This window comes from Electrona antarctica (genome assembly GCF_951216825.1).
Source record: "Electrona antarctica genome assembly, chromosome: 22".
Classification (NCBI taxonomy): domain Eukaryota; kingdom Metazoa; phylum Chordata; class Actinopteri; order Myctophiformes; family Myctophidae; genus Electrona; species Electrona antarctica.
In genome coordinates, this window is record NC_136805.1 from 25,585,811 (window position 1) to 25,612,713 (window position 26,903).

The 26,903-nt window shown below is 46.1% G+C and overlaps 2 protein-coding genes across 3 annotated transcripts in view; one reads left to right on the top strand and one right to left on the bottom strand.

The window, feature by feature from the left end:
• LOC306914673 (putative endonuclease 4) lies at nt 1-4,615 on the bottom strand. Of its 2 annotated transcripts, none has more exons than XM_079491824.1 (8): nt 4,484-4,615; nt 3,412-3,611; nt 3,070-3,279; nt 2,282-2,464; nt 2,036-2,167; nt 1,586-1,690; nt 710-839; nt 1-340 (listed from the first exon to the last, which is right to left on the bottom strand). In XM_079491824.1, exons 2-8 carry the CDS (start codon nt 3,608-3,610, stop codon nt 280-282), a joined length of 1,020 nt encoding a protein of 339 aa, XP_079347950.1. In that variant the 5' UTR covers nt 3,611; nt 4,484-4,615; the 3' UTR covers nt 1-279. The 2 variants fall into 2 exon arrangements, with proteins under 2 accessions (XP_079347950.1, XP_079347949.1); XM_079491823.1 differs by lacking the exon at nt 4,484-4,615 and adding an exon at nt 4,178-4,304.
• tnrc6ba (trinucleotide repeat containing adaptor 6Ba) overlaps nt 4,263-26,903 on the top strand; it is a 26,605-nt gene continuing 3,964 nt past the window's right edge. The window contains exons 1-17 of the mRNA XM_079492299.1: nt 4,263-4,622; nt 6,487-6,573; nt 7,683-7,704; nt 8,327-8,773; nt 8,928-12,314; nt 12,625-12,807; nt 14,308-14,513; nt 15,222-15,296; nt 15,408-15,605; nt 16,177-16,302; nt 19,187-19,357; nt 19,707-19,832; nt 20,534-20,756; nt 22,475-22,630; nt 23,229-23,378; nt 24,615-24,758; nt 25,812-25,904. Of these exons, the coding sequence (XP_079348425.1) occupies nt 6,517-6,573; nt 7,683-7,704; nt 8,327-8,773; nt 8,928-12,314; nt 12,625-12,807; nt 14,308-14,513; nt 15,222-15,296; nt 15,408-15,605; nt 16,177-16,302; nt 19,187-19,357; nt 19,707-19,832; nt 20,534-20,756; nt 22,475-22,630; nt 23,229-23,378; nt 24,615-24,758; nt 25,812-25,904 (5,764 nt within the window). The 5' untranslated portion in view covers nt 4,263-4,622; nt 6,487-6,516. The remainder of the gene's footprint in view (nt 4,623-6,486; nt 6,574-7,682; nt 7,705-8,326; nt 8,774-8,927; nt 12,315-12,624; nt 12,808-14,307; nt 14,514-15,221; nt 15,297-15,407; nt 15,606-16,176; nt 16,303-19,186; nt 19,358-19,706; nt 19,833-20,533; nt 20,757-22,474; nt 22,631-23,228; nt 23,379-24,614; nt 24,759-25,811; nt 25,905-26,903) is intronic.

Genomic DNA, 26,903 nt, shown 5'->3' on the forward strand with positions numbered 1-26,903 from the left:
GATTACCGTTACCGCGGGTTACCGGCAACAATATACATGTATTGATCTGTCTACGTAATTCTATCTAAATTACATTTTAGCCTTAGCCTGCAAAGTCGTCGAGGCTAGGGCAAGTGCTACAGGCTAAGGTGGCGTCTGAAGGGGTGAGTCTTCAGATTATGGTGGAAGATTGAAATGGGGAGTTCTTTCCACAGTTTTGTAGCCATCCATCCTCTATGGTCCTTGGCCATCACCCAGTGGAGTTGCAGAGTAAATTCTTGTGCTCAGATTTTTTAATTCCTATGCTGTGTCACAGAGGGAATACAGAAGCTTAATCTGTTCTGGATATTCAAATCCTGACCTGTGGGGGCACATCAACAACCAATTCAATTCAATAATGTAATATGTCTTGTAATAAGCTTTGCATCCTGATTAGTCAATACAAAGGTTAAATATGAGACAATGGTACAGGTAGGCTTTGTGCTTCATGCTTGCTCACATAGGCTACTGCACCGTGTTGGCAGAGTAATTGGTCATTTGGGGTAAATTACATTACAAATCCTGACATATGGTCTGATAGCTACCAAGTTGAGAGACTATTAGGATACATTCATGGAAGGGGGACTTCTACCACACCACTCCTTCTGATGTAGTTTCCTCCCAAATGTTTGGACCCTACTTATACCACAGATTCATGGCCTATGACCCTTTTCCCCTTCAGCCCACTCACCGTCCAGGTGTCTCAAGAATCATAGGCATGTTGTCCAGTCTTGGTTCATTAACGATGTCTTGGAACGCTGCAATTCCGATTTTCCCCTTACCGATGTCCTCGTGGCGGTCAAGGTGGCAGCCCAGCGCACCTGTCAATCACACAGAAGGACAGGAACACTGAGGGGGCAGAGCAGTGGTTTTCAGCTCCGGTGTGGGAGGACCCAGAGTTATACTGAAGGTTTCTATACGTGAATGCAATAAATGTACGTGAATGCACGAAACTTACCTGGTACTAGTAGTCTGCATCCCCTGGACCACAGCTGAGAACCACTATTGTGTAGTTTATTATGTTACATATCCATGCATGTAAATTATTAGATTGTCACAGTTGATATGAGAATTCACCTGTTAAGCAGCACCGGTCAGTAAATTCATAGATGGTACCTGACTGATGTCAGCGAGCTGCCTGATTAAATCAGATCAGCAAACAGCTGCTCCGAAGATTATCAGACTGTGTATGTGGGAAGATGCTTAGAGGGAAAATGTGAGCACAAGTTGCAGAGAATTCATGCAACCTTGGTACAATGCCACTTTACATTTTCTTGTGGGGTATGGATCCTATTCAACCAATTGTAAAGAACTCTTTCCCACATCGTACACAAGTTTGTACTTGTAGCTGGACAACACCACTTGAGTTAGTCAAGTGAAGTTCCACATCATTGCAGACAGGTCTACAGGTACCTACACCACACCACAGCTAATCCCCAACATGTGCTGACCAGATCTCAAATACCAGACCAGACCAGACCTCCAGACCAGACCAGATCTCAAATAATAAATGATATATTCTTTATGTAAGAAGCTCAATAGAAAACATTCCCTAGTCACAGTGTACCTTTGGAGTCATTGAGGTGAAGGGCTTTGAGGTAGCGAAGTCCCACTGTCTGATCAAACTCATCCAGCACAGTCTTCACCCCTTGCTCAGCAGCCAGATCATATCCTGGTATGACATATAGATATATTATTCAGAGCTAGACAAATACATGGCTAAATGGCACTTATGGCAGATTGGATCTCTGTAGCAGGTTTTGAGAATGTACGTTAAGAGTTCCATTACAAAGGATTCCATAATATTTTAGGGGGAAACTATTTTTGCATCTGAAAATGATCAACCGGCTTCTCTATGAGAGAAGTTTATTAACAAAGTATTCATGATTTATGTTAAATGGTGATATCATTTTAGAATGGCACTTCTAGCTTCAAACTACTGTAAAATACAATTCGCTAACTTATATAAGTTGTAGAGTCACATACAGAGGGATTCATTTCGGGTTCACTCATTCACCTGCAGCGAAGGCATGGCAGGTATCCAGACATACTGCTACCCTGGTGTCATCTCTCACCCGGTCTATGATGCCCCTCAGCTCAGAGAACTTGCCTCCTACAGTCTGGCCTTGGCCACACATGTTCTCTATCACTGACAACACAACAGTTCCAAGTAGTTATCTCTTTTTGCCTTTGTAGGGCAGAATTACTGTAAGTATCACTAATTAAGTAATGCTACCTTCTACCTCCAACTACTATATAGTACCTGTTACCACAGTAGGCACTTGCTGGTGGGCGTGGTTGATGGCCCCTGCGATCTTCTCCACACATTCTGTGGTAGTGATGGTGCCTAGAGAAGAGCCAGGGTGAAAGTTGTACAGGTGGAGGCCCAGGGTATGGCACCGACTCAGCTCATCTATCAGCATAGCCTGGCTTTTTGTAAACACATCTGCATGGAATATGTGGATTGTACATTCAATATGAGCAATAATTAAATATTTTCATTGGAATACCTGCTGCAGCCACACAGGCATTAGAACTGCAGACTTTTGCAAAAGAATCATTGGCATGCAACATGGCATGCTGACAAATTAAATGTGGGCAAAGGTTAGATAAAGATGAGCAAGAGAATGAGAGAGGGGGATTATTGTGTAAGACATTGTTAACATTGACATTGTAACTTCTGTATTTTATGTGAATTTGGACGGGCCGTTGACATTTACATTCCCAATTTCCCACCCTGATTTGTGTTCCCAGTCTGGCCTGTACAAAAGTAATTAACACAAGGCATTAATGATCAGCATTATTTATCATAGCCTTTCCCTCCATTGCCCCGTGACCACACACACACACACACACACACACACACACACACACACACACACACACACACACACACACACACACACACACACACACACACACACACACACACACACACACACACACACACACACACACACACACAAATAACATGCACAATTATCTGGGCTGCCCTGAAAAGCGTAGAGGGAGAGAGTAGACTAGTAAAGTAACATTATCTATCACACACACCTAATTTAGGAGACCCACAGTTCATCAGGTAGGATCCATGTGGCAGAATGTGAGCTGGGTCAAACCCCTGAAGTTTACATTGCTCTTGAAACTTGGCTACTGCAGTGGGGTTCAAGGGAGGCCTCTTCCATGCCCGCTGGGAGCCCAGGAAGAGAGCAAAACTACGGCCACCAAGATCTTTGCAGGCCTGCACTGCTTTCCATACCCCATCTATGGATCACAAGGACAGGGCACAGGTAAGAGATGGCAAGTTGAGTCACACAATGTTGCATTAGCTGCAATATTATAGGTGTGCAATGTGTGTTATGTGTGTGATTCATGATGACAATAAGAAAAACATACCTTTAATGCTAACATGAGCTCCAATGTATTTTTTACTCCCTCTGTCACCTCTTTCAAGCTCTTGCCTCTTTTCTGTGTCTTCTTCAGTGGGTTCACATGCTGCCTCATGATCAGTGTCATTCTCCTCTTCTTCTGAATCTACTATATACTCCACTGATTTGAAGGTCGATGTCCTTGCTACTTTCTTTCTTGGGGCCATGCTATAACATAAGTCACAATCAACATCAGGCACTGGAGAGAGTGAGGGGGGGGGGGGGGGGGGGTCCATGGTTGTAACTCAAGAGTGCACACCAGAGATGAACATTTTATCAAATGGAGGTCTGACCTAAATACATATCAAACCGGGGGCCTTTGAAATGAAAAAGGTTGAGAATCACTATTCACTACTACTTTACAACTTCTGCCACGTACATTCTGATGTCTTCAGAAGGTCATAACTTATAAGTCAGTGTCACATATTTCATTTAATGCACACAGTCTGTGTAGAGTAGACTGTCTGTCTCCATATTTGGAGAAGGTCAAAATGTTTTTGTTTTTTTCCCCATCCCTCATCCAAGAAGTCCTACCCAGCAGCCAGCCGGGTCACAGGGTTTCCTGTCAGTCTTTACAACTTGTTATAACCTCACCCAACAGTGGTAAGACCACTCAGTGTTCAGAACTGTTATAACCTCATACATAATGGTGTAACCCAGCAGCCACTCAGCCAGTCACAGGGTTCCCTGTCAGTCTCCACAACTGTTATTAACCTCACCCAAAGTGGTCTTACCCAGGGTATCCTGGCTCTCAGTGTTTAGAACTGTTATTATAACCTCATCCATAATGGTACAACCCAGCAGCCAGTCACAGGGTTTCCTCCTCTCAGTCGCCTCTAGCTGCCCATTGGAGACACTTCATGCTGAGCAGCAAAATGGCCGCCCGTCAGCCAACTGACTCCACAGCGCTTTGAAATTCAAAATTCTTCTGCACATTAAAAAAAGGTTTACACACTAGTATCACCGTAACGCAACGTTTAGTACTTATTTACGAACCAGTAGCTTATGAAAGAGTATATTTCGTGTATTCTGCCACTTACTTGATTAATCCTGCTCAGGCGTCGCTGTTCTTGTAGCCTCGACGACGAATGCCTCAAAAAGCTCAAAGAAATATCGCACTGAAGCACTTTAGCACAGCTAGCTTAGCCCGCTAGCTGTTCTTCATATGTGACTCCTGGGGTGAGTACCTACTGTTAACCCCCTTCTATATAGCACAGAAAATGCGTAACCGTTCGATTGTGTGGTTGCACGCGCAGCTATACACCATCGACTATTTTTAAATGAGTATTTTTTTCTGATGCAATCTATAATGTGAAATGCCAGTGGTGCGCGAGCTAAACTAACGTCGTTAACCTGCAGCTGTAGCCTAGCTGCTACAGCAAGTGCAACTTGGCATAGCAGCTCGTTAGCTTTAGCATTGACGTAGCATTTATAGTTGTTTTAGCAGAAGACATTTAGTGGATGAATAATGTACAGAACGGTAACGCTGTACAACAGGCTTGAGTTTTAAAATAATCAGTATAGTATTAAAACAAGCATTCCTTTCCGTGTCAAACGATTTCCTCTGTGAAATGCGTCTTTATTTTGTTGGGTAACGGTTGCACATCCTAGATCGTAGCGAAACGACATGCAAACACCAATTATTATTATGACAGGTTATCATCATCAGCCTGTAGCTGTTAAAAGTACTATGATCCCATGCCTATAAACCCTGTACGCAGTAGAGTACAGTAACAACCATGCCACTACCATGGCTAAATAACGGTAGTTCATGGCTGCTTGTGTTTGACATCCATTTTTGCCATGCCATCATGCATGGCTTCAAATGTCAAACGGCCCCAATCTAGGTAACTGATATAGGTAACCCGGCGTAGTTAGTGTTGTGGCTGTGAAGCTTGTCACAATAATGACGAAAACGGGTAACATTAGCTGGGCCAAGTCTAGTGCTTGGAGGGAGGGCAATTGGCCATTGTTGAAGGCAGACCTTCACTGACAGTTCTCAAATGGCTTGTGTGTCACACCTAAGCTCTGCGCTGTGCTTGAAAGCCAGAACCATCAGAAATGCAGTCAAGATGCCAGTTTAGTTTAATGCAAATACGTCAGCTTGGTGAGATGATACTGCTCATGAATCAAAATTATGGATGACACAGGCATCATCAGGTCTTGATAATTATGTTGTGTTACAACACAATAGCATGTCAAGATCTTCAGACTCCACACACATGTTAATTGATCAGCATGTCACATCCAGCATTCTTGGGAATGGTTAGAGCACATTCATATATTGTGTGTGTCCCAGTGACAATGCAGTATTTGCTCGCTGCTTAGAGGGATTATTATACATGTACAAGACAGAAGTTCACAGACCGCTTTGTGGTACATCCATCTGTCACAAGAGCCAATACAAATTATGTGTATAGCTTTCATATATTGTGATGGTCAATTTAAGTATGTAACTGAACTGTGTACAGTAAACTATTTGCTAAACAGGCTTTATCCATAAGTCTCATGACAAGATGTAACTGCCTTGTGGGTTTAAAAGAAAGGATCATCAGCTTACAATTTTCTGAACACTTAAAATGAGGATAATGTTTGTGTGTAACTGTGTATTGTGTATTGCCCACGTGCACAGCAATATTCGTAGCTCAAGGGGCACAGGTGGCTGATTAATTCCGTCAAGCATGCAGTAGAGTAGCCTACATTGTAGCTCCTGCACTTGAGTTGAGGCTTATGGCAATGTAAAGACTAAGTCATGTTGATCTGAGCATGCATGATTCATGCCCTTTTTTTGGTTAACACTGACTTTGCCGTGTATGAAGTATCAGGAAACAGAAACACAATCGGTTGCTGTTTTATTACTGCTGTAGGGCAAATTGTACATGCGAGACAATAAAGCTGTACTGAAAAGAACACTATTGCCAGATATAAGCTGTTCATGCAAAGAATTAGACTACAACATTATATAATGCAAAATAACATGCAGAATATACACAGACAGTAGACTTACAGCCAAATTATGTGTGATCCCCCACTTCACCTCCAGAAAGGAGAATCGGGACAGGAGCAGTAGTTCATGGAAGACAAGAAAAGGAAAAAAGACGACAAAAGGAAAAGGGAAACCTCTCAGAAGGTGAGTGCAATCGCTCCTCACCATTGGAGGCTTATTAATCTCTATTTAGATATTTTTGTGAGTTGTTGGTTTCATTCTCTCAACAGAAGACCACGATCAAAATCGATGGTTGAGTACTCCTTTTGGAACAATACCTTCAGTTACCACCATACAGTACACACAGATAACTTTAATAGGCAACCTTTTTTCTTTTTAAGATAATTACATAGAAGTTAGTTTAATGTTAATGGTCAATCCTATCATTCTATTGTGCGGAGGTTGTGAAAACACTACGCTTGGCTTGGTGTCATCAAGACGGTGCCGGAAAGTTTCTGCTTGCCTACTTAAAACAATGTTTTTTGTGTACGGCTGGCAAATCAGAGAAGAGTGAGCTCTCACACGACACGTTGGGTGTCCGATTTCAACGTTTTTCTTAATAAAATGGCAGAAAGTTGCCCTTTAAAAGCAGATATTTATATATATCATTGCACACATGGATCCCCATTCCTAATTCTGAATTATAGTTTGCATTATATACTCTTTTCATTGGAACAGGACAGTTAATATTCAAAATATCACCACAGATTCCTAGATAAATGACTGAAAAAGAGAATGAATGGAATTAGGTTACTTGTTTACAATAAATTTGTAAATGTACACACCATAGGGTACTGTGAAAATGAAGGCAATGAAGGCAGGTCTGAGAAGTTTACTTTGTGCATCAATGAAAAGTGAACTAGCCCTCAGGTCTAGATTTCCGAAGAACCAGAAATAAAACATTATGAACACCACAGAATCTTACCTCCCATTAGTTATGAAAGTATCCTCCTAACTCTTAGTTCCAACAGTGCTATTATAAAAACGCAACAAGTCTGGACAACTGTGGGATCTTGAATAGATGATTTGTTGTTGGCACACATTGGCTGGAGTCCCCCGCCCCACTCTAACCACATCTTGGACTCTTTCCCATGTTTCTCAAGTTCTCTCCTGTCTGGCCTGTTTGCTTTAGCTAACTTTAATAAAAAAAAGTGGAAGTATTTATTGGATGAATGAAATTGACCACATTCACAGTGGCGAAGTTCTTAATGATTAATTGGTAGTTAATATGCTCTTTATCATGTCTGTTTCAGGTTGCAGAGCAAAAAAACAAAGGTAAGCAGCAGCAGAGTGATGTTTTTGTGTCTGACTTCACTGTTTAACTGGTATTTTCATAAAGGTTCTCTCTTATACCTACTCTAAATCTGCTCTTTTCCTCTTTGGATTAGGAAAGGGAGTTTGCTGAGGTTATAAGTTAGAGTCTGTGCAATCACCAGTCCTGCTTGCTACATAAAGATAGATGTTAGATTCCCCTGTTTAACTTTCACTGATTTGGTAATTTTTGTTGCCTCGTATCTCTTTTCAATGTCATTCCCAAACCAAATTGGACAAAAATGATTACATTTCCTGGAAATTCACTATTACAGAATGATTTCATTTTAACTATGGCATCGGAGAGGGGATGTTTCTCTGGTGCAGAAATGCATGCACCATGATCGTTGGAAACATTTAGAGGTACCCCTCATCTTTGACCAACAGCAGCTCTAGGATAGGCTTTCATGCAAGCAACATTTGACCTGTATCTGATTAGTGAAGCTGACTTGGCTGTTGGGGACTTTGTTACCCAAAATTCCATTGATGTTGCACTAAGTCCCTACTGCATCAGGGTACGCTATAGAAACGAACACAAAGAGCTGTGTGTGTATTCAACCCTCCACTCTTCTCTCTGCAATGCCAGACCTGACCAAGCCGGCATCAGCCCAGTCTCCAGTCACCCAGAGCAGCTCTGCCTCCCCCAGCCCTGGACCCACCCCGTCCGCCTCCCCCTCCCCGGCCACCGCCGCCCTCTCGCCTCCAACACAGGGCGGCAACAATGCTAAACGCCCGACAGTGGCCAACGGACAGCCCTCCACCACTGCCGGCTCTTCCTCCTCCTCTTCTGGAGGCGGTCTCGGCGGTGCCTCCAGTAACGGAAGTAACAGCGGTGTTGGTGGTGGACAGGTGCCTGGCGGTAGCCAGGTGCCTGCGCAGCAGCGCTACATGCCCAGAGAAGTGCCACCGCGATTCCGCTGCCAGCAGGACCACAAAGTGCTACTGAAGAGGGGCCAGCCGCCACTGTCCTCCATGCTGCTGGGAGGGGGAGGAGGTGTGGATGGCTCAAATCCAAACATGGCTGCATCCTCAGGTTAGTGTCTGGTCATGAAAAGTCATATTCAAGAGGTTGAGTTGTCCAGAGTGGAGGATTACATTGATATGAATTAAGGCTGCAGCTAATGATTATTCAATATTGTGTTTTCTATTGATTTGTCACAAAACAATTCGCTTTTTTTGTTCTCCAGATTCCAGTGCAGCCGTGTCCTCACTGGCCCTCACCTCATCATCAGTCGCTGCTTCTTCTACTACTTCTAATTATGCAAATTCCATGTGGGGGGTGTGCTCAGGCAGCCAGGCCTCCTCTCAGGGCAGGGAGAAGGTGATCGTCGACGGCAATGACCTGGAAGAGTGGCCTAGCATCGCCGGTGGTGACGTAGGAGGAGCCCCAGCGGCTATGACAAGCGGCAGCAACAACGGAATGCCTGTGAACAGAAGCGTCAGTGCCTCTGCCAACCAATCCTCAGCAACTTCCTCGTTCTCTTTGCCCAATGAATGTATGCAGTCGTCCGGTGGGGTGGTGTGGGGTGGGCAGGCCGCCTCCCAGGATCATCATCTCGGAGGGGGGAGTCCGGCAGCCGCAGCGGGGCCACTGCTGCTGCAGCAGCAGCCTTCCTCACTTTCCAAAGCCCCCACTGTGCCAGGGTGCCACGAAGCCAGTGGCCCCGTAGATGGCACTAGTGGGATTCCAGGTGCCAACTTCAACCCAAATGCCAACCCTTCGGCTTGGCCTTCCCTTGTGCAGCAAGATGGCTCTGTCACCACAGGGGAAGGAGGTCCAATATCTTCCCACCATCACCAGGGCGGCCCCGGGGGATCTTTGTCTGCCAACAACCCTGCCTCCTCCTCCTCCCTGGGCCTCGAGCCGGGAACAGGGGTAGCGGCAGCGGTCGGGGTGCTGGGGGGTCACCCATCCTTATCTGTGAATCAATCAAACGCCCATCAGCACCAACTTCACCAAATGCAATCCAGAGACAGAGAGATGGGAGAAGTCGGGGGGGCGTGGGAGGGTGTAGTAGTCGGACCAAAAATGCCAGGGGGAGGGGAGGGTGGGGTCGGAGGTGCAGGAGTGGACTGTGGAGGAGAAGGAGTCGGTGGTGGGGGAGAGACCACCTCGTGGAGAGGCCAGCCTTCCTACCCTGCTGCCAATTCCAAAACGGGTGCCTCAAGGACTGATGGATGGGAGGCAGGAGGTGGTGGGGTAGGAGGATTTGGAACTGCTGAAGGGGACAACGGTACCTCTGGCTGGGGGTATCCAGGTCCTGGGAGTGGAAGTGGAAGTAATGCCTCCTGGGGTGGTGCTGGAAGCGCGGGGGTCGCTAGTAGTCAAACCTCCGGGTTTTCTCAGGGAGGGTGGGGGTCATCAGGAGCAGGAGGTGAAAGGGCGTCGGGTGGAGACTGGGGTGGGAGTCCCAGTGTTGTGGGGGGAAGTAATCCAGTAGGGGAGGGACAGGGTGGTGCATGCAGCAGTAACAGCAGCAGTAGCGGAGGCAGCACCACTGGCAGTGGCAACCCCTCTGCCGCTGCCGCCGCCGCCGCCGCCGCCACCACCACCACCACCACCACCACTACCTCCGCCCCTAACACGGCTGCCACTGCAACCAGAGCTTGGGACAATCAGAAGGCTGAAGGAGACACGAGGGAGTGGGGCGGGAGTGTTGCTGGAGGTCAGGGGGGAGGAGTGGCAGGAAGAGAAGCGGGATCATCATCCAGCGGAGGAGCCAGTTCCAGGGCAGGAAACGGCAGCCACCGTGACCGTTTCCAACGTTCCAACCTCCCGCCGCCACCCAATGCTGAAGCTGCCTTACAGGACCTGCTTAGCCGGCCTGACCTGGACCCCAGAGTTCTGTCCAACACCGGCTGGGGCCAGACCCAGATACGACAGAACACATCCTGGGACCTTGAAACAGACAGAGGAGGAGGCAGGGGCAGTAAGTCGTCATCAGCTTCGTCCAAACACCCGCCGTCTTCTCACAGTTCGTCTCAGTATTCCGGTGCTCCTGGCAACCCGAGCACAGATCCGATGGGCCCAGGGGCCATCAATCCTTCCCTGGTCCCCTCCCCATCAGCTGGGGGTTCCAGAGACGGTTCCAGAGACGGGTGGGAGAGCAGCAACAGTAGCAGTAGTGGGGCTTCTCTGTCTGGGAGGGGCCCACCGCCTTCAGGCTCCAACATGAGAAATCCTGGCGTCTCACAATCTGGGTCAATGACCACTGGAGCTGGTATGGGAGCAGGAGGGGGACAGGGACATACCCAGCAGGGGAAGGCTACAGGTTGGGGTGGAAATGGTGGGGGAGGGATTGTGGCCGGGGAAAGCCAAGGTTCAAAAGGATGGGGGAACGAGGAGTGGCGAAGCAATAGAGCAGGAAATGGAGCAGGAAATGGAGGAGGTTGGGGGGATGCTGGACAACAGGGTAACCCAGCACGTGGAAGTGTTGGGGGTGGAAGCGGAGGCTGGGGAGCGAGTCAGGAGGAGAAAGGGAGTTCGGGGTGGAAGGAGATGGGAAGAGACAGTGCAGGCCCTGCAGGAGGTGGAAGAGGCTGGGGGTCAGGGCAGAGGGGTGGGGGAGGCGGGGAGTCGGGGCAGAGGGGTGGGGGTGGGGGAGGCGGGGACTGGGGTGAGCGAGAGCGAGAGCCCAAATCAAATAGTGGTGGAGGATGGGGTGATGAGAGAAAAGGGGGAGGAAACTCGGGTGGGAATTCGGACGTGGGTACGTGGGGGAGCTGGGACGAAACAGGCCCTCGACGTACCTGGGGAGCCGGAGGCACAGGGGGAGGAGGGAGTGCAGGAGGAGGGGGCGGGGTGGGGGGAGTTGGGGATACAGAGGGGTCCAAACCACATCAGAGTTGGACTGGAGGGAATGCTGGCGCAGGGGGAAACAAAATGCAACAGATGCCAAACAGCCAGCCGGGCTCAATCAAAGGCCAGCAGGCACCACTGCAACAGCAACAATCACAGCCCAGCAATCAGCAGCAAATGCCGGACCAAGGGGCTATGCAAGGGAGCTGGGGACGGCAGCAGCCTGCCTCCCAAGCCCAGAATCAGAACCAAAGCTCAGGCTGGACCTCCGGGCCCACCTCCGGGCCCACCCCCGGAGGAGGGGGAGGTGGTTGTAGCGGATCAGAGGCGAGCGGTTGGGAAGAACCCTCACCGCAGTCCATAAGCAGAAAGAACGAGATTGATGATGGAACGTCAGCGTGGGGAGACCCAACTAATTACAGCAACAAGCAGGTAAACTTGTGGGATAAGACCGGCGCCCCCACCGGCCAACAGACGCCTGCGCAAAGCCAGCAAGGACAGGCACCACCACCACCACCACCACCGCAGCAACAGCAACAACCGCAGCAGCAGCAGCAGCACCACCAACAGCAACAACAACAGCACCAACAACAACAGCACCAACAGCAGCAGCAGCACCAACAGCAGCACCAACAACAGCAGCAGCAGCAGCAGCACCACCAACAGCAGCAGCAGCAGCAACAGCATGGGCCTCCAGTTCAGCAACAGCCCAGTAGACAGTCATCAGTTCTTGTGGGGAACAGGGACATTAACACTGGGAAAGCATCAGCTATGGGTAAGAGAAAACTTTGTGTACAATTAATTTTATCTTGAAAGCAGCTACAGGCTGGGTGGGTATGGGTATGTTAATGTAGTTAAATCTAGAATAAACTTTTGAGTTCTTAAAGGAAGCACTTTTCACCTAGAATAAAATATTATGTACTACACGGCAACATGCTATCTGCTCTATTGCTGGTTGCTTAGGTTAGAACCCGCCGCAGTGGTGTCCATAGAAGTGCAACTAACACAAATAAAGAAGGCAGCAGCAAACGCATGGTTCCTTGTGGAAACGCAACTCAGTCTGCATTCTCCATGGTTACATGCAGGTTCATCTGGCTGGGGCGCAACCTCTCCCACCAGTCCCACCAACACTAACACTATGGTGGACAATGGGACAGCAGCCTGGGGAAAGTCCACCGAGACACCACCTACCAGCTGGGCAGATCCTGATGAAGCTGCAGGGAAGCCCTCAGGTTGGGGGAACCCGTCTCCCAATCCCATAAAATCTGGTGAGAATTTTGTAGGTTGAGCTTTTCCTTAAGTTGGATCAACTTCTAAACATTAGTCAATAAAGCTTTTTATTGGGAGCCCTGTAAACATAATTATTGACACTGTGGGTACAGGCTTGAGTGGTCACCCCAGCGTGGCGGTGTTATGGTGAAATTGGTGACCTACTGAAATATGTGACAACCGCGTAGACATCACATAACCTCAGTGTCCGAACGTAAATCATTGCGGTTTGTTAGCAGAGTTCAACCTAGCTGTATTTAGGCCACATAATTAAAGACATCTGTGTAAGTTATGTGAAGTCCACAAGATGGTTACATATTTCGGCAGGTTCCCAATGCAGCTACTCCCAAATATGAAGTATTTAGGCATTTAGCAGACGCTCTTTTATTATTATTACTTTATTTTAATTAAAGGGAACAAACCAACCAAGGGTTTCATCAAGACAAATACAAATAACAGAAATCTGCTGGTTGACCATTTAACACTTTCCCTCCCATTCACGAGTTACACGAGTTAATTGATGTAGAACAGCTTCCCTCCCATTCACAAGTTACATGAGTTATGTTTTCATGAGCCGTCATGGGATGCCCATATAATATATGGGCATATACTGATGACACCAGTGATCTCCATATATGGTCAGGTCATTAAAGGGACAAGGCCTGATACATATCTGTAACTGACCTCCATATATGGCACCCGTTTCGACTGTTATCAATAGACAAGACCGCAGTGATCACTTAGGATCAGTACGATTGTTTTCGACGAGTATGGGCATGCTCTGCCCACTGATAAAAAAAACCCGACAGGATTAAGGTTGGCAAACATGCGTTAATATTAGGACCGCGCTGCGACATGCTTGCGGTTAAGTTTAGGGGAGGGTATGAGGAGGCTTGTCGTTTTTAGTAGTAGGCAGTAGACCAAAATGACAGGATTAAGGTTGGTGAACATGCGTTAATATTAGCACCGCGCTGCGACATGCTTGCGGTTAAGTTTAGGGGAGGGTATGAGGAGGATTGTCATTTTCAGTAGGCTCCCAGCATGTCCAGTAGACCTGAGTAGACCGATACGATCGGTTAACGTGTCATCAACGCCAATCGCAGCCAGTAGGCTCCAGACTACATGCAGTAGGTCCGATCGTCTAGATAAGATCGGCGTAATAAGTAACCTACTAGGAACTATCGGTTGATTTTCGGTTGAAACGGCTCTATATGGGCACAAAAGGTACTCCTACACTGACTCAGACATATTGGTCTGGTTGGTGGTGCGACGTAGGTCTGAACCCTAGATATTTGGGCCGCTACTCTAGTTGTTGAAAATGCCCACTGCTTACATTATTTATTATAGTCTAGTGTGAATATGGCATAAGAAATACCAGGGTTAGAGGATTTATGCTACTAAAACACAACTACAACACACAAATAGATTCAGAACTGTTATTCTGCCTACTGTTTGTCCTCGGCATAATAGGTGTATTAACCAGTGTTTTTCTCCTATAGGTACAAAGTCTATGCAAGATGGCTGGGGTGAGAATGAGGCCTCCATGGCTGCCTCCCGTCACTCGAGCTGGGGGGAGGAGGAGGAAGAAGGAGGAGGAGGTGGGATGTGGAACAACACTGGGTCCCAGGGAAGCAGCTCGTCTTGGGGTCAGGGCAGCAATGGGGGCTGGGGACCGGGCCAAGTTGGGAAGAAGCCCAGCAGCAAGGTGGGTGCTATCTGAGAGATGGCATTGATTTAGCTTGGGTTGGGTTGTCTCCAAATCTTCTTCTGGTCTCTTGTTTAATCAAGGAACATGGTTTTACATGGTCACTAATGCCCTGACTACTGGGTAAAATGACTTTATGGCTATAATTCGATTGAAGAATCTACATGCATAGCATTAGTTGTGAAATTATGGCAGTAACATGGGTTTACAGTTTTACGTATGATTTCACTAGTAATAACTTCCTATATTTTGACTTGGAACCTCACGGTTTACGGCTGTTTTAAGACGTGAACATTGAGCCAAAAAGATATTTATCCCCAAATAAAGATTTCCAATTTAAATCTTCACTTTAGCCAATAATTCAAACCTTTCTTATTAGGTCATGGCGACATCTATCACAATGTATGCATTTTAAATAGTATTTATCACCCTGGAGTTAGCTTGGCATCAGTTATTTCCCACACACATGAAGATCGGCGGCGGCGCTGAGAACTATCTAGTCTCAATGCCTGAGACTATATGATAGTCTACTGACTATCGTTGAACCTGTTTTAGCCATTGGTTGTTACTGTTCTATTCTCTTATTTTATCATTTTGTTTGTATCCTTGGGTGTTTTGGGCAGTTTTAAAGTAAGTTTAGAGTATTACTGTGGAAAATTCATACATGTGAGATTTCTTCCTTGAAATAAATGTCTCACTTTCTGCCAGGGTCCTCTGAAGCCTGGTGGAGGAGACTCCTGGATGAATCCCATCAACAGGCAGTTTGCCAGCATGGGGCTACTGGTAAGACGTCTCATCAAGGCTGACTTAAATGTCTAATGTATGTACTATTGGTATCCTAGTTTTCTACAATTAGTCGAGATGATTCTCATTTTAGCCTTTTGTGTTGGACAGGGGGACGATTCCAGCAGCAGGAATATGGACATGGCCCCGGGTCTCCAGGATAAGAAGATGGAGGGAGATAAGAGAGGGATGGGCATGAATGACTACAATGGAGACATGAGAAAAGGGGGGAGAGGAGGAAGCTTGCCCTACCGGTCACCTGGTTCCAAAGAGGCGGGGTCTGGGGACGCTGCATCTTACTATGACAAGGTACTGGCCGGCTACCATCTATGGGTACTCTTTCCTGTCTGTGAGGTTACTCTTCTCTCTTGTCTACTTAACTCTGTTGTCTTCTATCTCCCTTTCCTTTTCATTTCTCCTACTTTTGCCTTTGTTTTCCTTCTTGGTCGACCCTATGTGTCCTCTCCACATCCTCCCCTCCCTTCCCCTCCTTTACATTGGGCAAATGCCATCGCCTGTTGGCGTGGACAGACCTTGTCTTTCACCAATCAGGATGGGTTCTATGGGGAGGAGGGTCCTTGCTCTCTGTACTCTCCACCCACTCTCTACAAGTCCCACCCCCTCTTCAACCACACTATCCCCTTTAGACAAGTAAGATGTTGCTCGTTTGTCATTCCACCGCTAACCCCACTAGAAAAGTTATTGGAGATCTCATTCTTTGTCTTGTAATGTCATATGTTCTGTATGTACTTCCTGTGTCAACATGTTTGTATGTTGTAGTTGTGTACGTGTGCTTTGCATATCTCTTTTGTATTCTGTTGCTCTTTCATTACTTAATGTTTTTTTAAACTGTCTTCTTCCCCCCTACCTCTGGTTTTAGGGCGGTCACAACATGTTTGGAAGCAGCAGCGGGATGGCCCAGTCAAGACACCAGCCAACTGTTCCACCCATAAACCCATCCCCAGGGATACGAGCGCAAGTGCCTCATCAGTTCCTGTCACCACAGGTGATGTACCAAAGCTTTTGCGTTCTTTCTTCCGATTTTCCTACTGCGTTCCATCCATTACAGTCATGGCCATACCGGTCAGAATTGCCTTTGTGCAGTGTTTTTGTGATCGTTGCTAATCTTCCCTTTTTACATAATCTATACTATAATTCAGTGGTTTTCAACCCGTTTCATATCGTGGCCCATTATTCAGCATTAGAGTCACGGACCACCATTTGATTGATGAGATTTATAGCCTCTCAGACCCAAAACGTAAAATGTGTTATAGTCGATGGATATGTTTTTGTAATTCCATGCTGTATTGATGTTGGTACCATAGGAGAGAGAGCAGGCAAATTATCAAAATAACAATTCTTCTACATTCTCTAATTGAGTAATGCAGATGTTTAACAATTATTACAACTCTTGAGAGCGTGAAATGAAACCAAATATACTCGTTTACACTCTCAAGAGGTAAAGATCTAAAAGGATCCATTGGTTACCAACTCTCCATTTAGCTGAGAAGCAGCTGGAACCACCTCAAGGACCACTGGTGCCTGGACCACCTTTTGAAAACCACTGCTATAATTCACAGAATCTGTGTGTGTGTGTGTGTGTGTCACTCTGTCCTACCGTTAAGTCTCAGACTTGGCGTGTGTGTCTCATAAAACCCTGAGGTGTGTCCCGTCGAATGGTAATTTAAATTGGACGGACTAAGAATTTCTGAGAATCTGTCGGCCTATGCCTGGTGTCTTAGAAAGACACACAAATTAGAAATTATCTTTGTGTTCGGGAGATTCATTATATGGCCTATCAGTTTCCCTGATAGGCCAACCCAAACTGGGCTGCTGTAGCATGTGTGTTTGTTTTCTTACCTTGTTATGAGCAAACTAGTCCATTCCATGAATTATTTCGCTCCGTTGTGCAGTTTAATAGTAAATATTAGAAATAAAAATAGGCTCTCATTGACTTCCGTTGTAATGGGGAAACGGCTCTCAAAGTCACTCTTTTAGCACATAAACGAACACAACAAAAGCTGATTCTGACAGGTTATCACATCAGGAAAACGCATGCGGTTTTATTTTCGTCTTTTAAGATAGATTTATAAAGTAACTATTTTTGTTGGAGATATACTGAAGTGGTACTGCAGCGTTCCCAACTCTTGTGGGGACATCTTGCGAGGTTTCGTTTGTAAACAAGTCGCCACGCTGTTTGAGATGCACCCAGCTGCAGCCTCGCAGACGAGCAGTCCCAGACACAGACACTTCTCCTAAAGAGTCTCCCTCAAACACGTCCATTGTGTATGTTTTTAGCGACAAGCGGATGACATCAAATACGTTTGTTTACATCCCCGTAGTAGTGTTTCAACGGCATTACAATAATACGCTTCAGGAGTGGGTGTACAGATTTTGACCAATTAGATCGTTTTTTACTCAACGCGAACAGAAGTGATTCGGTCGGCGTAGGCATACCGGATCTTCTTTCTACACAAATTAGTCAAAACAAGACAAAGTTGACATTTAAAAAAATATATATAACCGCATGAGTTTTCCTGATGTGATAACCTGTCAGAATCAGCTTTTGTTGTGTTCGTTTAGTGCTAAAAAAGTGACTTTGAGAGCTGTTTCCCCGTTACAATGGAAGTCAATGAGAGCCTATTTTTAATTATAATATTTACTATCAAACTGCACAAAGGAGCGAAATAACTTATGGAATGGACTAGTTTGCTCATAACAAGGTAAGAAAACAAACCCTCTTTCTGAGGTCCACACATGCTACAGCAAATATATGTATTGACACCGCTTAACCATTTTGACCCACATTGAAAGCTTGACCAGGATCCTTACTTAGTAACAGTCGCTAACGTGGTATTGGCCAAGAACAGGCTTGGGTGGGACTTGGCGAACGGCTAATTCTGTGAAACGCATGTTGCGATCCATTTCACTCACTCACTACAACAGCCGGACAGCCAGTTGTTAATGTCAGCTAACACAGTTGATTGAAATAAGAACCCTCCACTATGGAGAGGAAATCAAAGGGAATCAATAAAGCGCTTTGTGAGACAGATTCATACTGGCGTGTTCCCTGCGGTTACAGCAGAGGTATTCTGTGTTCCCATAGTGATGGGCGTGTGCCGCCATTTGTTGTAGAGCTACACAATATATCGCAGTCAAAATCGTACTATTATCTTGTGTAGTGTACAGGTTGCAAGAGGCTGAATGTCTAGAATATTTTCATTCAAGAAACAAAGTATTGTGCCACTGCACCTAATTTCAGGCCTGAGGAAATCGTGCATTACTAGAATCTCTCGCGTCTGCGGCTCGCTCGAGTCTGAACGCCACGCGGTCCGTGTTGTTGTTGTTGTTGTTTCTCTGTGCCACACCTGTGTGTCGCGCTACGATCAGAGTGCGTGTCTTTGGCCACTGACGTGTGTTTTCCGTGCTGGGCAGGTTGTGTGTTGTTGTACAGAGGTGTTGTTTCTCCATGAATATCGTGTGTCCGCTGCCACGTGTTTCTCCGCGCTGCCACGTGTTTCTCCGTGAATATCATGTGTCCGCTGCCACGTGTTTCTCCGTGAATATCATGTGTCCGCTGCCACGTGTTTTCCGTGCTGGGAAGGTTGTTGTTGTGGTGTTGTTGTTGTTCCGTGTTGTTTCTCCGTGAATGTCGTGTGTCCGGCTGTCCGCTGTCCATGTATATTCTCGGGCCAGCACATCACAGAAAGGGAAACCACGGCACTTCAGCATGTGTCACCAGTCTATTACTTGCCAAACTGAACTGCGGCCGAAGTGTGCGCACACAACTTGTACCATCACCCTCTTCCCAGAGTTTTGGAGGAAAACAAATGTGCAGAGAGAAATGGCAATAGGATTATTTTGTTATTAATTTGTCTGTGTGGGTTCAGGTGCCCGGGTCCATGCTGAAGCAGATGCCCCCTCCCAGCGGGAGCGTGGGGAGTGTCGGGGGAGTAGGCGGGGTGGCGGGTGTCGGAGGAGGTGTGTTCCCCCCGCAGCTGTCCCCCCAGCACATTGCTATGCTCAGCAGCATCTATCCACCACACATCCAGTTCCAGCTGGTGAGTTGCTGCCTGGGAATTTCACCAGCACTCGCTATCTGTTAGCCGCTTGCTTTATTTATTTCTTTTCCCACGCCTACCATGGAAAAATGAGTGGAAGTAAAGTTCACCTCCGGAGATAAATATTTTGCCAACTCAAGAAGTAATCTATCCTTATACCGTTTACATCTCGCCCCCCCCCCCCCCCCATTTTTTCACATAATGTTGTGGACTATTATTCAGTCAACTTCTGGTGTGCATAAAAGTCATTGTCCTCTGTCATGCCCCACCCCCCCCCCCCCCTTTCATCCCTTTCCCCTTCTTTCTCTCCTTTCCTCCTTTCTTTCCTTCCCTCTCACTTTCTCTTTAGGCCTGTCAGCTTCTTCTCCAGCAGCAGCAGCAGCAGCAACAGCAGCCTCAAACGCAGCAGCAACAGCTGCTGCAGAACCAGAGGAAGTTCACCCCGAATGTACGCCAGCAGGCTGACCCACAGCAGGTGAACATGCACACCCCGTGCACGCACGCGCACACACACACACACACACACACACACACACACACACACACACACACACACACACACACACACACACACACACACACACACACACACACACACAGTGTGTGTGTGACAGCACCCTTAGACAGCACTTCTTAGACTTATATAGCATTTGAAACAGACTTATAGCATGTCATGTAGACAGCACAATAAGTGCATTGTATGTAGTCATAGCACTTCATAGTATATATGTACAGCATAGTATAGCATATATGTATAGTTTATATGTATAGTGTCATTATATAGATATGTTTTAGTTATAGTTTATATGTATAGTGTCATTATATAGATATGTTCTAGTCACGTTCTTAGCTTACGCATGTTTCGCGATAAATGCATTTTACATATGTGATGTATTCCCATGCTTTTTGTTCTTGCTTAATGTAAGTCGCTCTGGATTAAGAGCATCTGCTAAATGCCTAAATTGTAAATTGTACAGTCACACAGTCACACACACAGTCACACATGGTAATGGAACGCAATTACAATTGACCAAACACTTACCCTTAGAATTGGTGCAGCACTAGTGCAGTATCGAGCACAAAACAAACCTGTAATTGTATACCGTGCGTGTATTATCGCAGAACCTCTTACTAACAGAGTTTGTGATTGTCATTGCGGTCTTTTCATGTCCTCAGCTGGCTAGGATCATGGCAGTACTCCAGCAGCAGAGGCAGCAGCAGCAGCTGGGGGCTGTTGGAGGAGGAGCGGGGGGTATCGGAGGAGGCTCTAAACTCTCCCCGTCCCACCTGGGTGGAGGAGTCGGGGTACAAAAGCTGCCCGGGGCCGACTCCCTGCCCCACCCTGGCCTAGGGAGCTCTGTGGCCGACCTGCACCAGAAAACACACTTGGGCTACTCTGGTGAGTCTTAAGAACACTGGTCTCCAGTCAGGTTCCATGACTAAATACAAGATTTCCTTAATTTCTCCATTATGCCAGTATCACAAAAGTGCTAGAAAATACTCCTCAAGACACACACAGAATAACTCTTCCTACTTCCGGCCGCTTCCCTACTTCCTTGTGTTACTGATGATACAAATACAGTTAGTTCCATAGTTCCATTTAGTGTGCATTGGTTCTCACACTTTTTAATTTCAAGGACTCCAATAACTCTGAGAGTGTATAAATGGAACAAATTTGGTTACATTTGTACTCCCAGTGTTACACACCCGTACGGAGCCATTTGGAACACACTCAAGGACACTTTGAGACCCACTGGTGTAGCAGAGTGTTTCCAGTGAGCGAACACGTACAATAGCAGCACCTTGACTCTGTTTAACCAGAATGGAGCAGAGCCTTCATTAGTATCAGTGGTAACACCACTTCATTAGTATCAGTGGTAACACCGCTTCATTAGTATCAGTGGTAACACCGCTTCATTAGTATCAGTGGTAACACCACTTCATTAGTATCGGTGGTAACACCACTTCATTAGTATCAGTGGTAACACCGCTTCATTAGTATCAGTGGTAACACCGCTTCATTAGTATCAGTGGTAACACCGCTTCATTAGTGTCAGTGGTAACACCGCTTCATTAGTATCAGTGGTAACACCGCTTCATTAGTATCAGTGGTAACACCGCTTCATTAGTATCAGTGGTAACACCACTTCATTAGTATCAGTGGTAACACCGCTTCATTAGTATCAGTGGTAACACCGCTTCATTAGTGTCAGTGGTAACACCGCTTCATTAGTATCAGTGGTAACACCGCTTCATTAGTATCAGTGGTAACACCGCTTCATTAGTATCAGTGGTAACACCGCTTCATTAGTATCAGTGGTAACACCGCTTCATTAGTATCAGGTAACACCACTTCATTAGTATCAGTGGTAACACCGCTTCATTAGTATCAGTGGTAACACCGCTTCATTAGTATCAGTGGTAACACCGCTTCATTAGTATCAGTGGTAACACCACTTCATTAGTATCAGTGGTAACACCACTTCATTAGTATCAGTGGTAACACCGCTTCATTAGTATCAGTGGTAACACCGCTTCATTAGTATCAGTGGTAACACCTCTTCATTAGTATCAGTGGTAACACCACTTCATTAGTATCAGTGGTAACACTGCTTCATTAGTATCAGTGGTAACACTGCTTCATTAGTATCAGTGGTAACACCGCTTCATTAGTATCAGTGGTAACACCGCTTCATTAGTATCAGTGGTAACACCGCTTCATTAGTATCAGTGGTAACACCGCTTCATTAGTATCAGTGGTAACACCGCTTCATTAGTATCAGTGGTAACACCTCTTCATTAGTATCAGTGGTAACACTGCTTCATTAGTATCAGTGGTAACACTGCTTCATTAGTATCAGTGGTAACACCGCTTCATTAGTATCAGTGGTAACACCGCTTCATTAGTATCAGTGGTAACACCGCTTCATTAGTATCAGTGGTAACACCGCTTCCCAATGAAGTAGGGAATGGGCCCATGCTGTGTGTGCATAGAGCCCATTGGGATGATCATTTTGGCCAAAATTGTCCGTTAGTACAGTTAAGTACAGTACTACTTTTCATATCTTTGACAATTTTCCCCTCTCATTCCATCTGCCCCTTCTCTGGGGAGAACAGGTTATAATTCTGGAAGCAGCATGTCAGGTCTGGACCTGGGGGGCCCCGGGGGCCTGAAGGACCTGGGAGGCCAGCAGTCTCGCTTCAAATGGATGATGGAGCAGGCACACTCGCCACCTGACCCTCTCACACCGGACAATGGTATCCACAAAAATGGTGAGTGAAAGCAGTTGTTTTATAACTTATATGTCTTAGTTTCCTACTTTATGTTCAGCGTGCATGGGTTTTGGTACCCATTGGCCAGGTTATTGGGAGGGTGAAATAGCCACATTCCAATACTCAAATGTATGCCTCCTCTGTCCTCCAGCATGGTAAAGTTGGGGGTGAAATTGGTGACCTGCCGAAATATGTAACCATCTTGTGGATTTCACTTAATGTCAATGTCCGACGTAAATCACTTGTTTATTAACAGAGTTATGGTTCTCTCGCTCTCTTGTTCTGATCGAGGTGTTCCTCTCTCCTTCCTGCTCTCTCCCTCCCCCTTGCGCTGACATTGGCAGCATTGGCCAGGTTATTGGGCAACCTGCTATTAACTAGAAACACAGATTTACTGTGATGGCAGTCATGTCCAGTCCGTATATGGGCACATTATATGCCAATCTTTCATTGACATCGGGCGTGTCCAGTCAATTTGTGCCTATTTGTGTGCATATGGACAGACGGATACCCATTCAAACTTTCATTTCATAGTTAGAGTTAGTACTTTGGAGACTGAATACTATGTCATGTACAGTAACACAGTTCTCTTTCTCAGGTCCCATTACCCCTATGAAGATGCCCGGGGGCTCTCCTTACTCTCAGTATGACATGGGTGGAGGAGAGGGCCTGGGAGACAACTGGCACCGCACCCCTGGCAACAAGATGGCTTCCAAGCCCACCGTTGCTACTCCCAGCTGGCCCCCTGGTAAGCGTGATGTTCAGGATAACTCGCTCACATGAAAGGGAAAGTTCAATTTGAATTTGACTCTTATCCAACTATACAGGTGGGGAAGTCTATTAAGAACATGTTTCTCTTTTGCGGGGGCACAGTGGGGCAGTCGGTAGCGCTGTTGCATCACAGCTAGAAGGTCCTGGGTTCGATTCCCGCTGGGGACGCTGTGGGCATTGGGGGTGTGTTCTCTCCTCCGCATCATCAGTGCCCATACCCTAGGTGGGGTTGGCAAAAGAGCCTTTCTGTGTGGAGTTTGCATGTTCTCCCTGTGTCCCCCCCTGGCCAGCCGGACGCCTGATGTCGGGGAAAGGAACTGGTTATAATAACGTGTTCCCTCCACGCACTACGTCCAACTGTGGAACCCCCCCCCCCCCCGTCAGGTGAAAAGAAGTGGCATGGACTCCTCATGCATTGAAGGAAGCATGGGGTCAGGCTGTTGCTCTCCCCAGGTTGGCAGAGGGAGTGTAGCTCTGAGGATTACAATAGACAAGTGACACTGGGTGGAGAAAAAAAAGTTATTTTCACTATGTAGCAGATGGAATTAAAGTAAGAGTACGAGTCATTGGGTAGAGATCTCATAATGTCCCTACATGTCATGGAACGATCAGTCATGATGGAACGATCATATTCAGTGTGTAAGAAAACAAAGCAAAGAATCTACTTCCTTCGCCGTCTAAGATCCTTCGGTGCTAGTAGACGGATTCTTTTGTTTTTCACTTCTGTTATTATGAGTGTTCTTCAGTACTGTAGTACCACCTGGTATGGATGTTTGTGCTAAAGTCACAACTGCTGCAACAACTGAACATTTGTTCAAAGATTGTTGGACAACCACTTCAGAAACGTTATACATCCACGTATGATAACAGCATCCTAAGGTTAGCAAGGGATATCACCTCTAATACTAAGCATGTGTTGTATGGAGAATATAGGTTGCTACCCTCAGGAAGGAGATATGGTGTACCAGCATACAATAAGGTCAGACTAAAGAGGTCCTTTGTCCACCGGTCGACCTTGAGGCTTAATCAGGAGTTGTAGTAGCCACAGGGTAATCTAAGCGGTGTTCTGCATACTTCTGCATACAAATGTCAGTGTGAACTGACAATAAAGTACTATATCATATCATATTATCCACCATGGTGAGTGAATATAATTGTGAATATGTACAGTATGCAAAGCTTTTATTTGCCATCTATTTCTGTACACCGGCAGAGTTCCAGCCTGGCGTGCCCTGGAAGGGAATCGATCGCGTTGACCCCGAGTCGGACCCCTACATGACCCCGGGCAGCATGATGGGAAACTCGGGCTCGCCCAGCCTCAATGACACTGAGCACCAGTTGCTAAGAGATAACACTGGTAAGCCTGGCAGAGACTAACACACACTGGCTGTTTTGTTGCACAGGTGCAGTGCCTTGTCTCTCATTTCTTGTGAACGGAACACACTGCATTGGTAACCGAATACACAGAGACACCTGCGCCCAGAAATAGCCTAGCGGTTAAGTCCCCCGTATCTGAAACCACATGTAGCCCTGCTGGTCTAGAATTGCACCAACCAAAGCCGTTACCCCCGTACTGTCTGCTACTCACATTTCCTCCCATTTGAGGGCTGTAGATTCTGTATTAATAATCAAATAAATCAATTACCCAAACAAAAAGTCTGTCAGTAAAGATGGGATCACATGGCATAGGTAAAATAATTATAGAAAAAGAATATAATGAAGTTGCAGTGTTTTCCCTATGATAATAATAATAATAAAACTTTATTTGTATTGCACCTTTCATGACATGAAATGCAGCTCAAAGTGCTTTACAGGGCAATGGAGAAAATAGAGATGAAGCAATGGAGATGAAGTTGTAGCAGTGGTGCTGAATCTTGCACATTTTGTATTTGCCCTCAGCCTCAGAGATTGACAGGTGTCTCAGAGTCACGGTGGGCCAATACTGAGGCTTCTATCTTTTTGTATGGAATATCATTATTAAGATGGATCTCCCTATTTCACAGATGTTTCCTTGCACATTAAGCTTATCTCCATAAGTGTTGCTTTCTTGACAAACGAACAAATCTACTGTTGTAACTTGATTTCCGCCGTTCTGCAAATAGTCCAAATAGATCTAGTAGAAAACAGCATATACAGTATACCCTTGGGCCTTCCCACATTGCTCTGTGCCTATTCATACTCGCGCACAACCAAAACATTGTCATTCTAATTGCCTGACAGTGATGAGATGCAGAGAGGTAGGGAATGTCTCATGGCAGAGATTTGAGCACTTCTGAGTGGCCACATGTGTCCTTACTGGCCTTGCATTGATTGATTTAAATGAACCCTTAGCCAGGCTTTTATAAAGGCAGGGGTATATTGTTGTGCCTGTACCCAATACCCGTGTTGTGTTTTGGTATGCGTGTTGCAGATTCCACCCCTCCCCTGAACACCTTGCTGCCTTCACCTGGTGCCTGGCCTTACAGTGCCTCAGACAGCCCCCTCAGCAATGCACACAACTCAGGTAAGACACACACACACACACACACACACACACACACACACACACACACACACACACACACACACACACACACACACACACACACACACACACACAACTGACCATACAGACTTCCCATTGATTTCTAACCTCAAACTAACCCAAGTTCTAATGCTAAGCCTAATAGTTTAAATGTCTGTATGGGGGCATGCAGGTACTGTAGGAGAAGTCACTCTCTGAATCATATACAGTATGTCTGAATGTGCCGCCCACCTCTGCACCAATAGGCCAGGTGTAATGCTGCATGGGGGGTGGGGGGGGGGGGATCTGGGAACTGGAGGATGCTGCAATATTCTCCTTGAATATCTTCTCGCAACTGCTTCTGGCATATTGCAGGCTAGACAGCAGGGAACTATTGTATGCTTTGTGCCACAGGGACAGAGCTGCAGGTAGTAAACATATGTGGGGCTATCATCACCTTTAATTAATATATGATAGGAATATTGATTGTGTGATTGTACACACAAATTCAAGCAGTATTTCCATATAAAATGGTCACATCAGAAGAATGCTGTGTGAAGAGTGGAAGACAGATGTACTGTATTTATCTCCTTTTCACACACTCCTATGCCTTTACATGTTTTGCTTCAACCGTCACATAAAGGACGGTTGTAAAGCTCCCAATAATTATTTAACTTTTCCACAACATTTCATCCTCGATGACTGATGGTCAATGTGAATAAGATAATTAAATATTGGGAAATTATTACGCCATTGTGCCAAGGGACGATCTTTCTATAAGAATGTTTGTCTTCCCGTCTGAGTGTTTGTCCCTCCACTTACCCACCCACCCACCCATCCATCTATCCATCCACCCCTAATCTCGCAAACCACTACACCAAGCAAACCACCACACAATCAGCAATCTGTCCCATTTCCTGCCAGTAGGCCAAGGAAGTCAATCACTGAGTGAATGTGAAATAAAATGGTAATATTGAATATTTTTCACATTTTGTGAAA

Bases quoted from the DNA above. Each gene is read 5' to 3' on its own strand.
- LOC306914673 (XM_079491824.1), bottom strand. From the start codon at position 3,610: ATGGCCCCAAGAAAGAAAGTAGCAAGGACATCGACCTTCAAATCAGTG. The intron at 1,691-2,035 runs GTGAATGAGTGA...ATGTCATACCAG, and splicing joins CTGCCATGCCTTCGCTGCAG to GATATGATCTGGCTGCTGAG. The intron at 341-709 runs GTGAGTGGGCTG...GTGCCCCCACAG, and splicing joins ATTCTTGAGACACCTGGACG to GTCAGGATTTGAATATCCAG.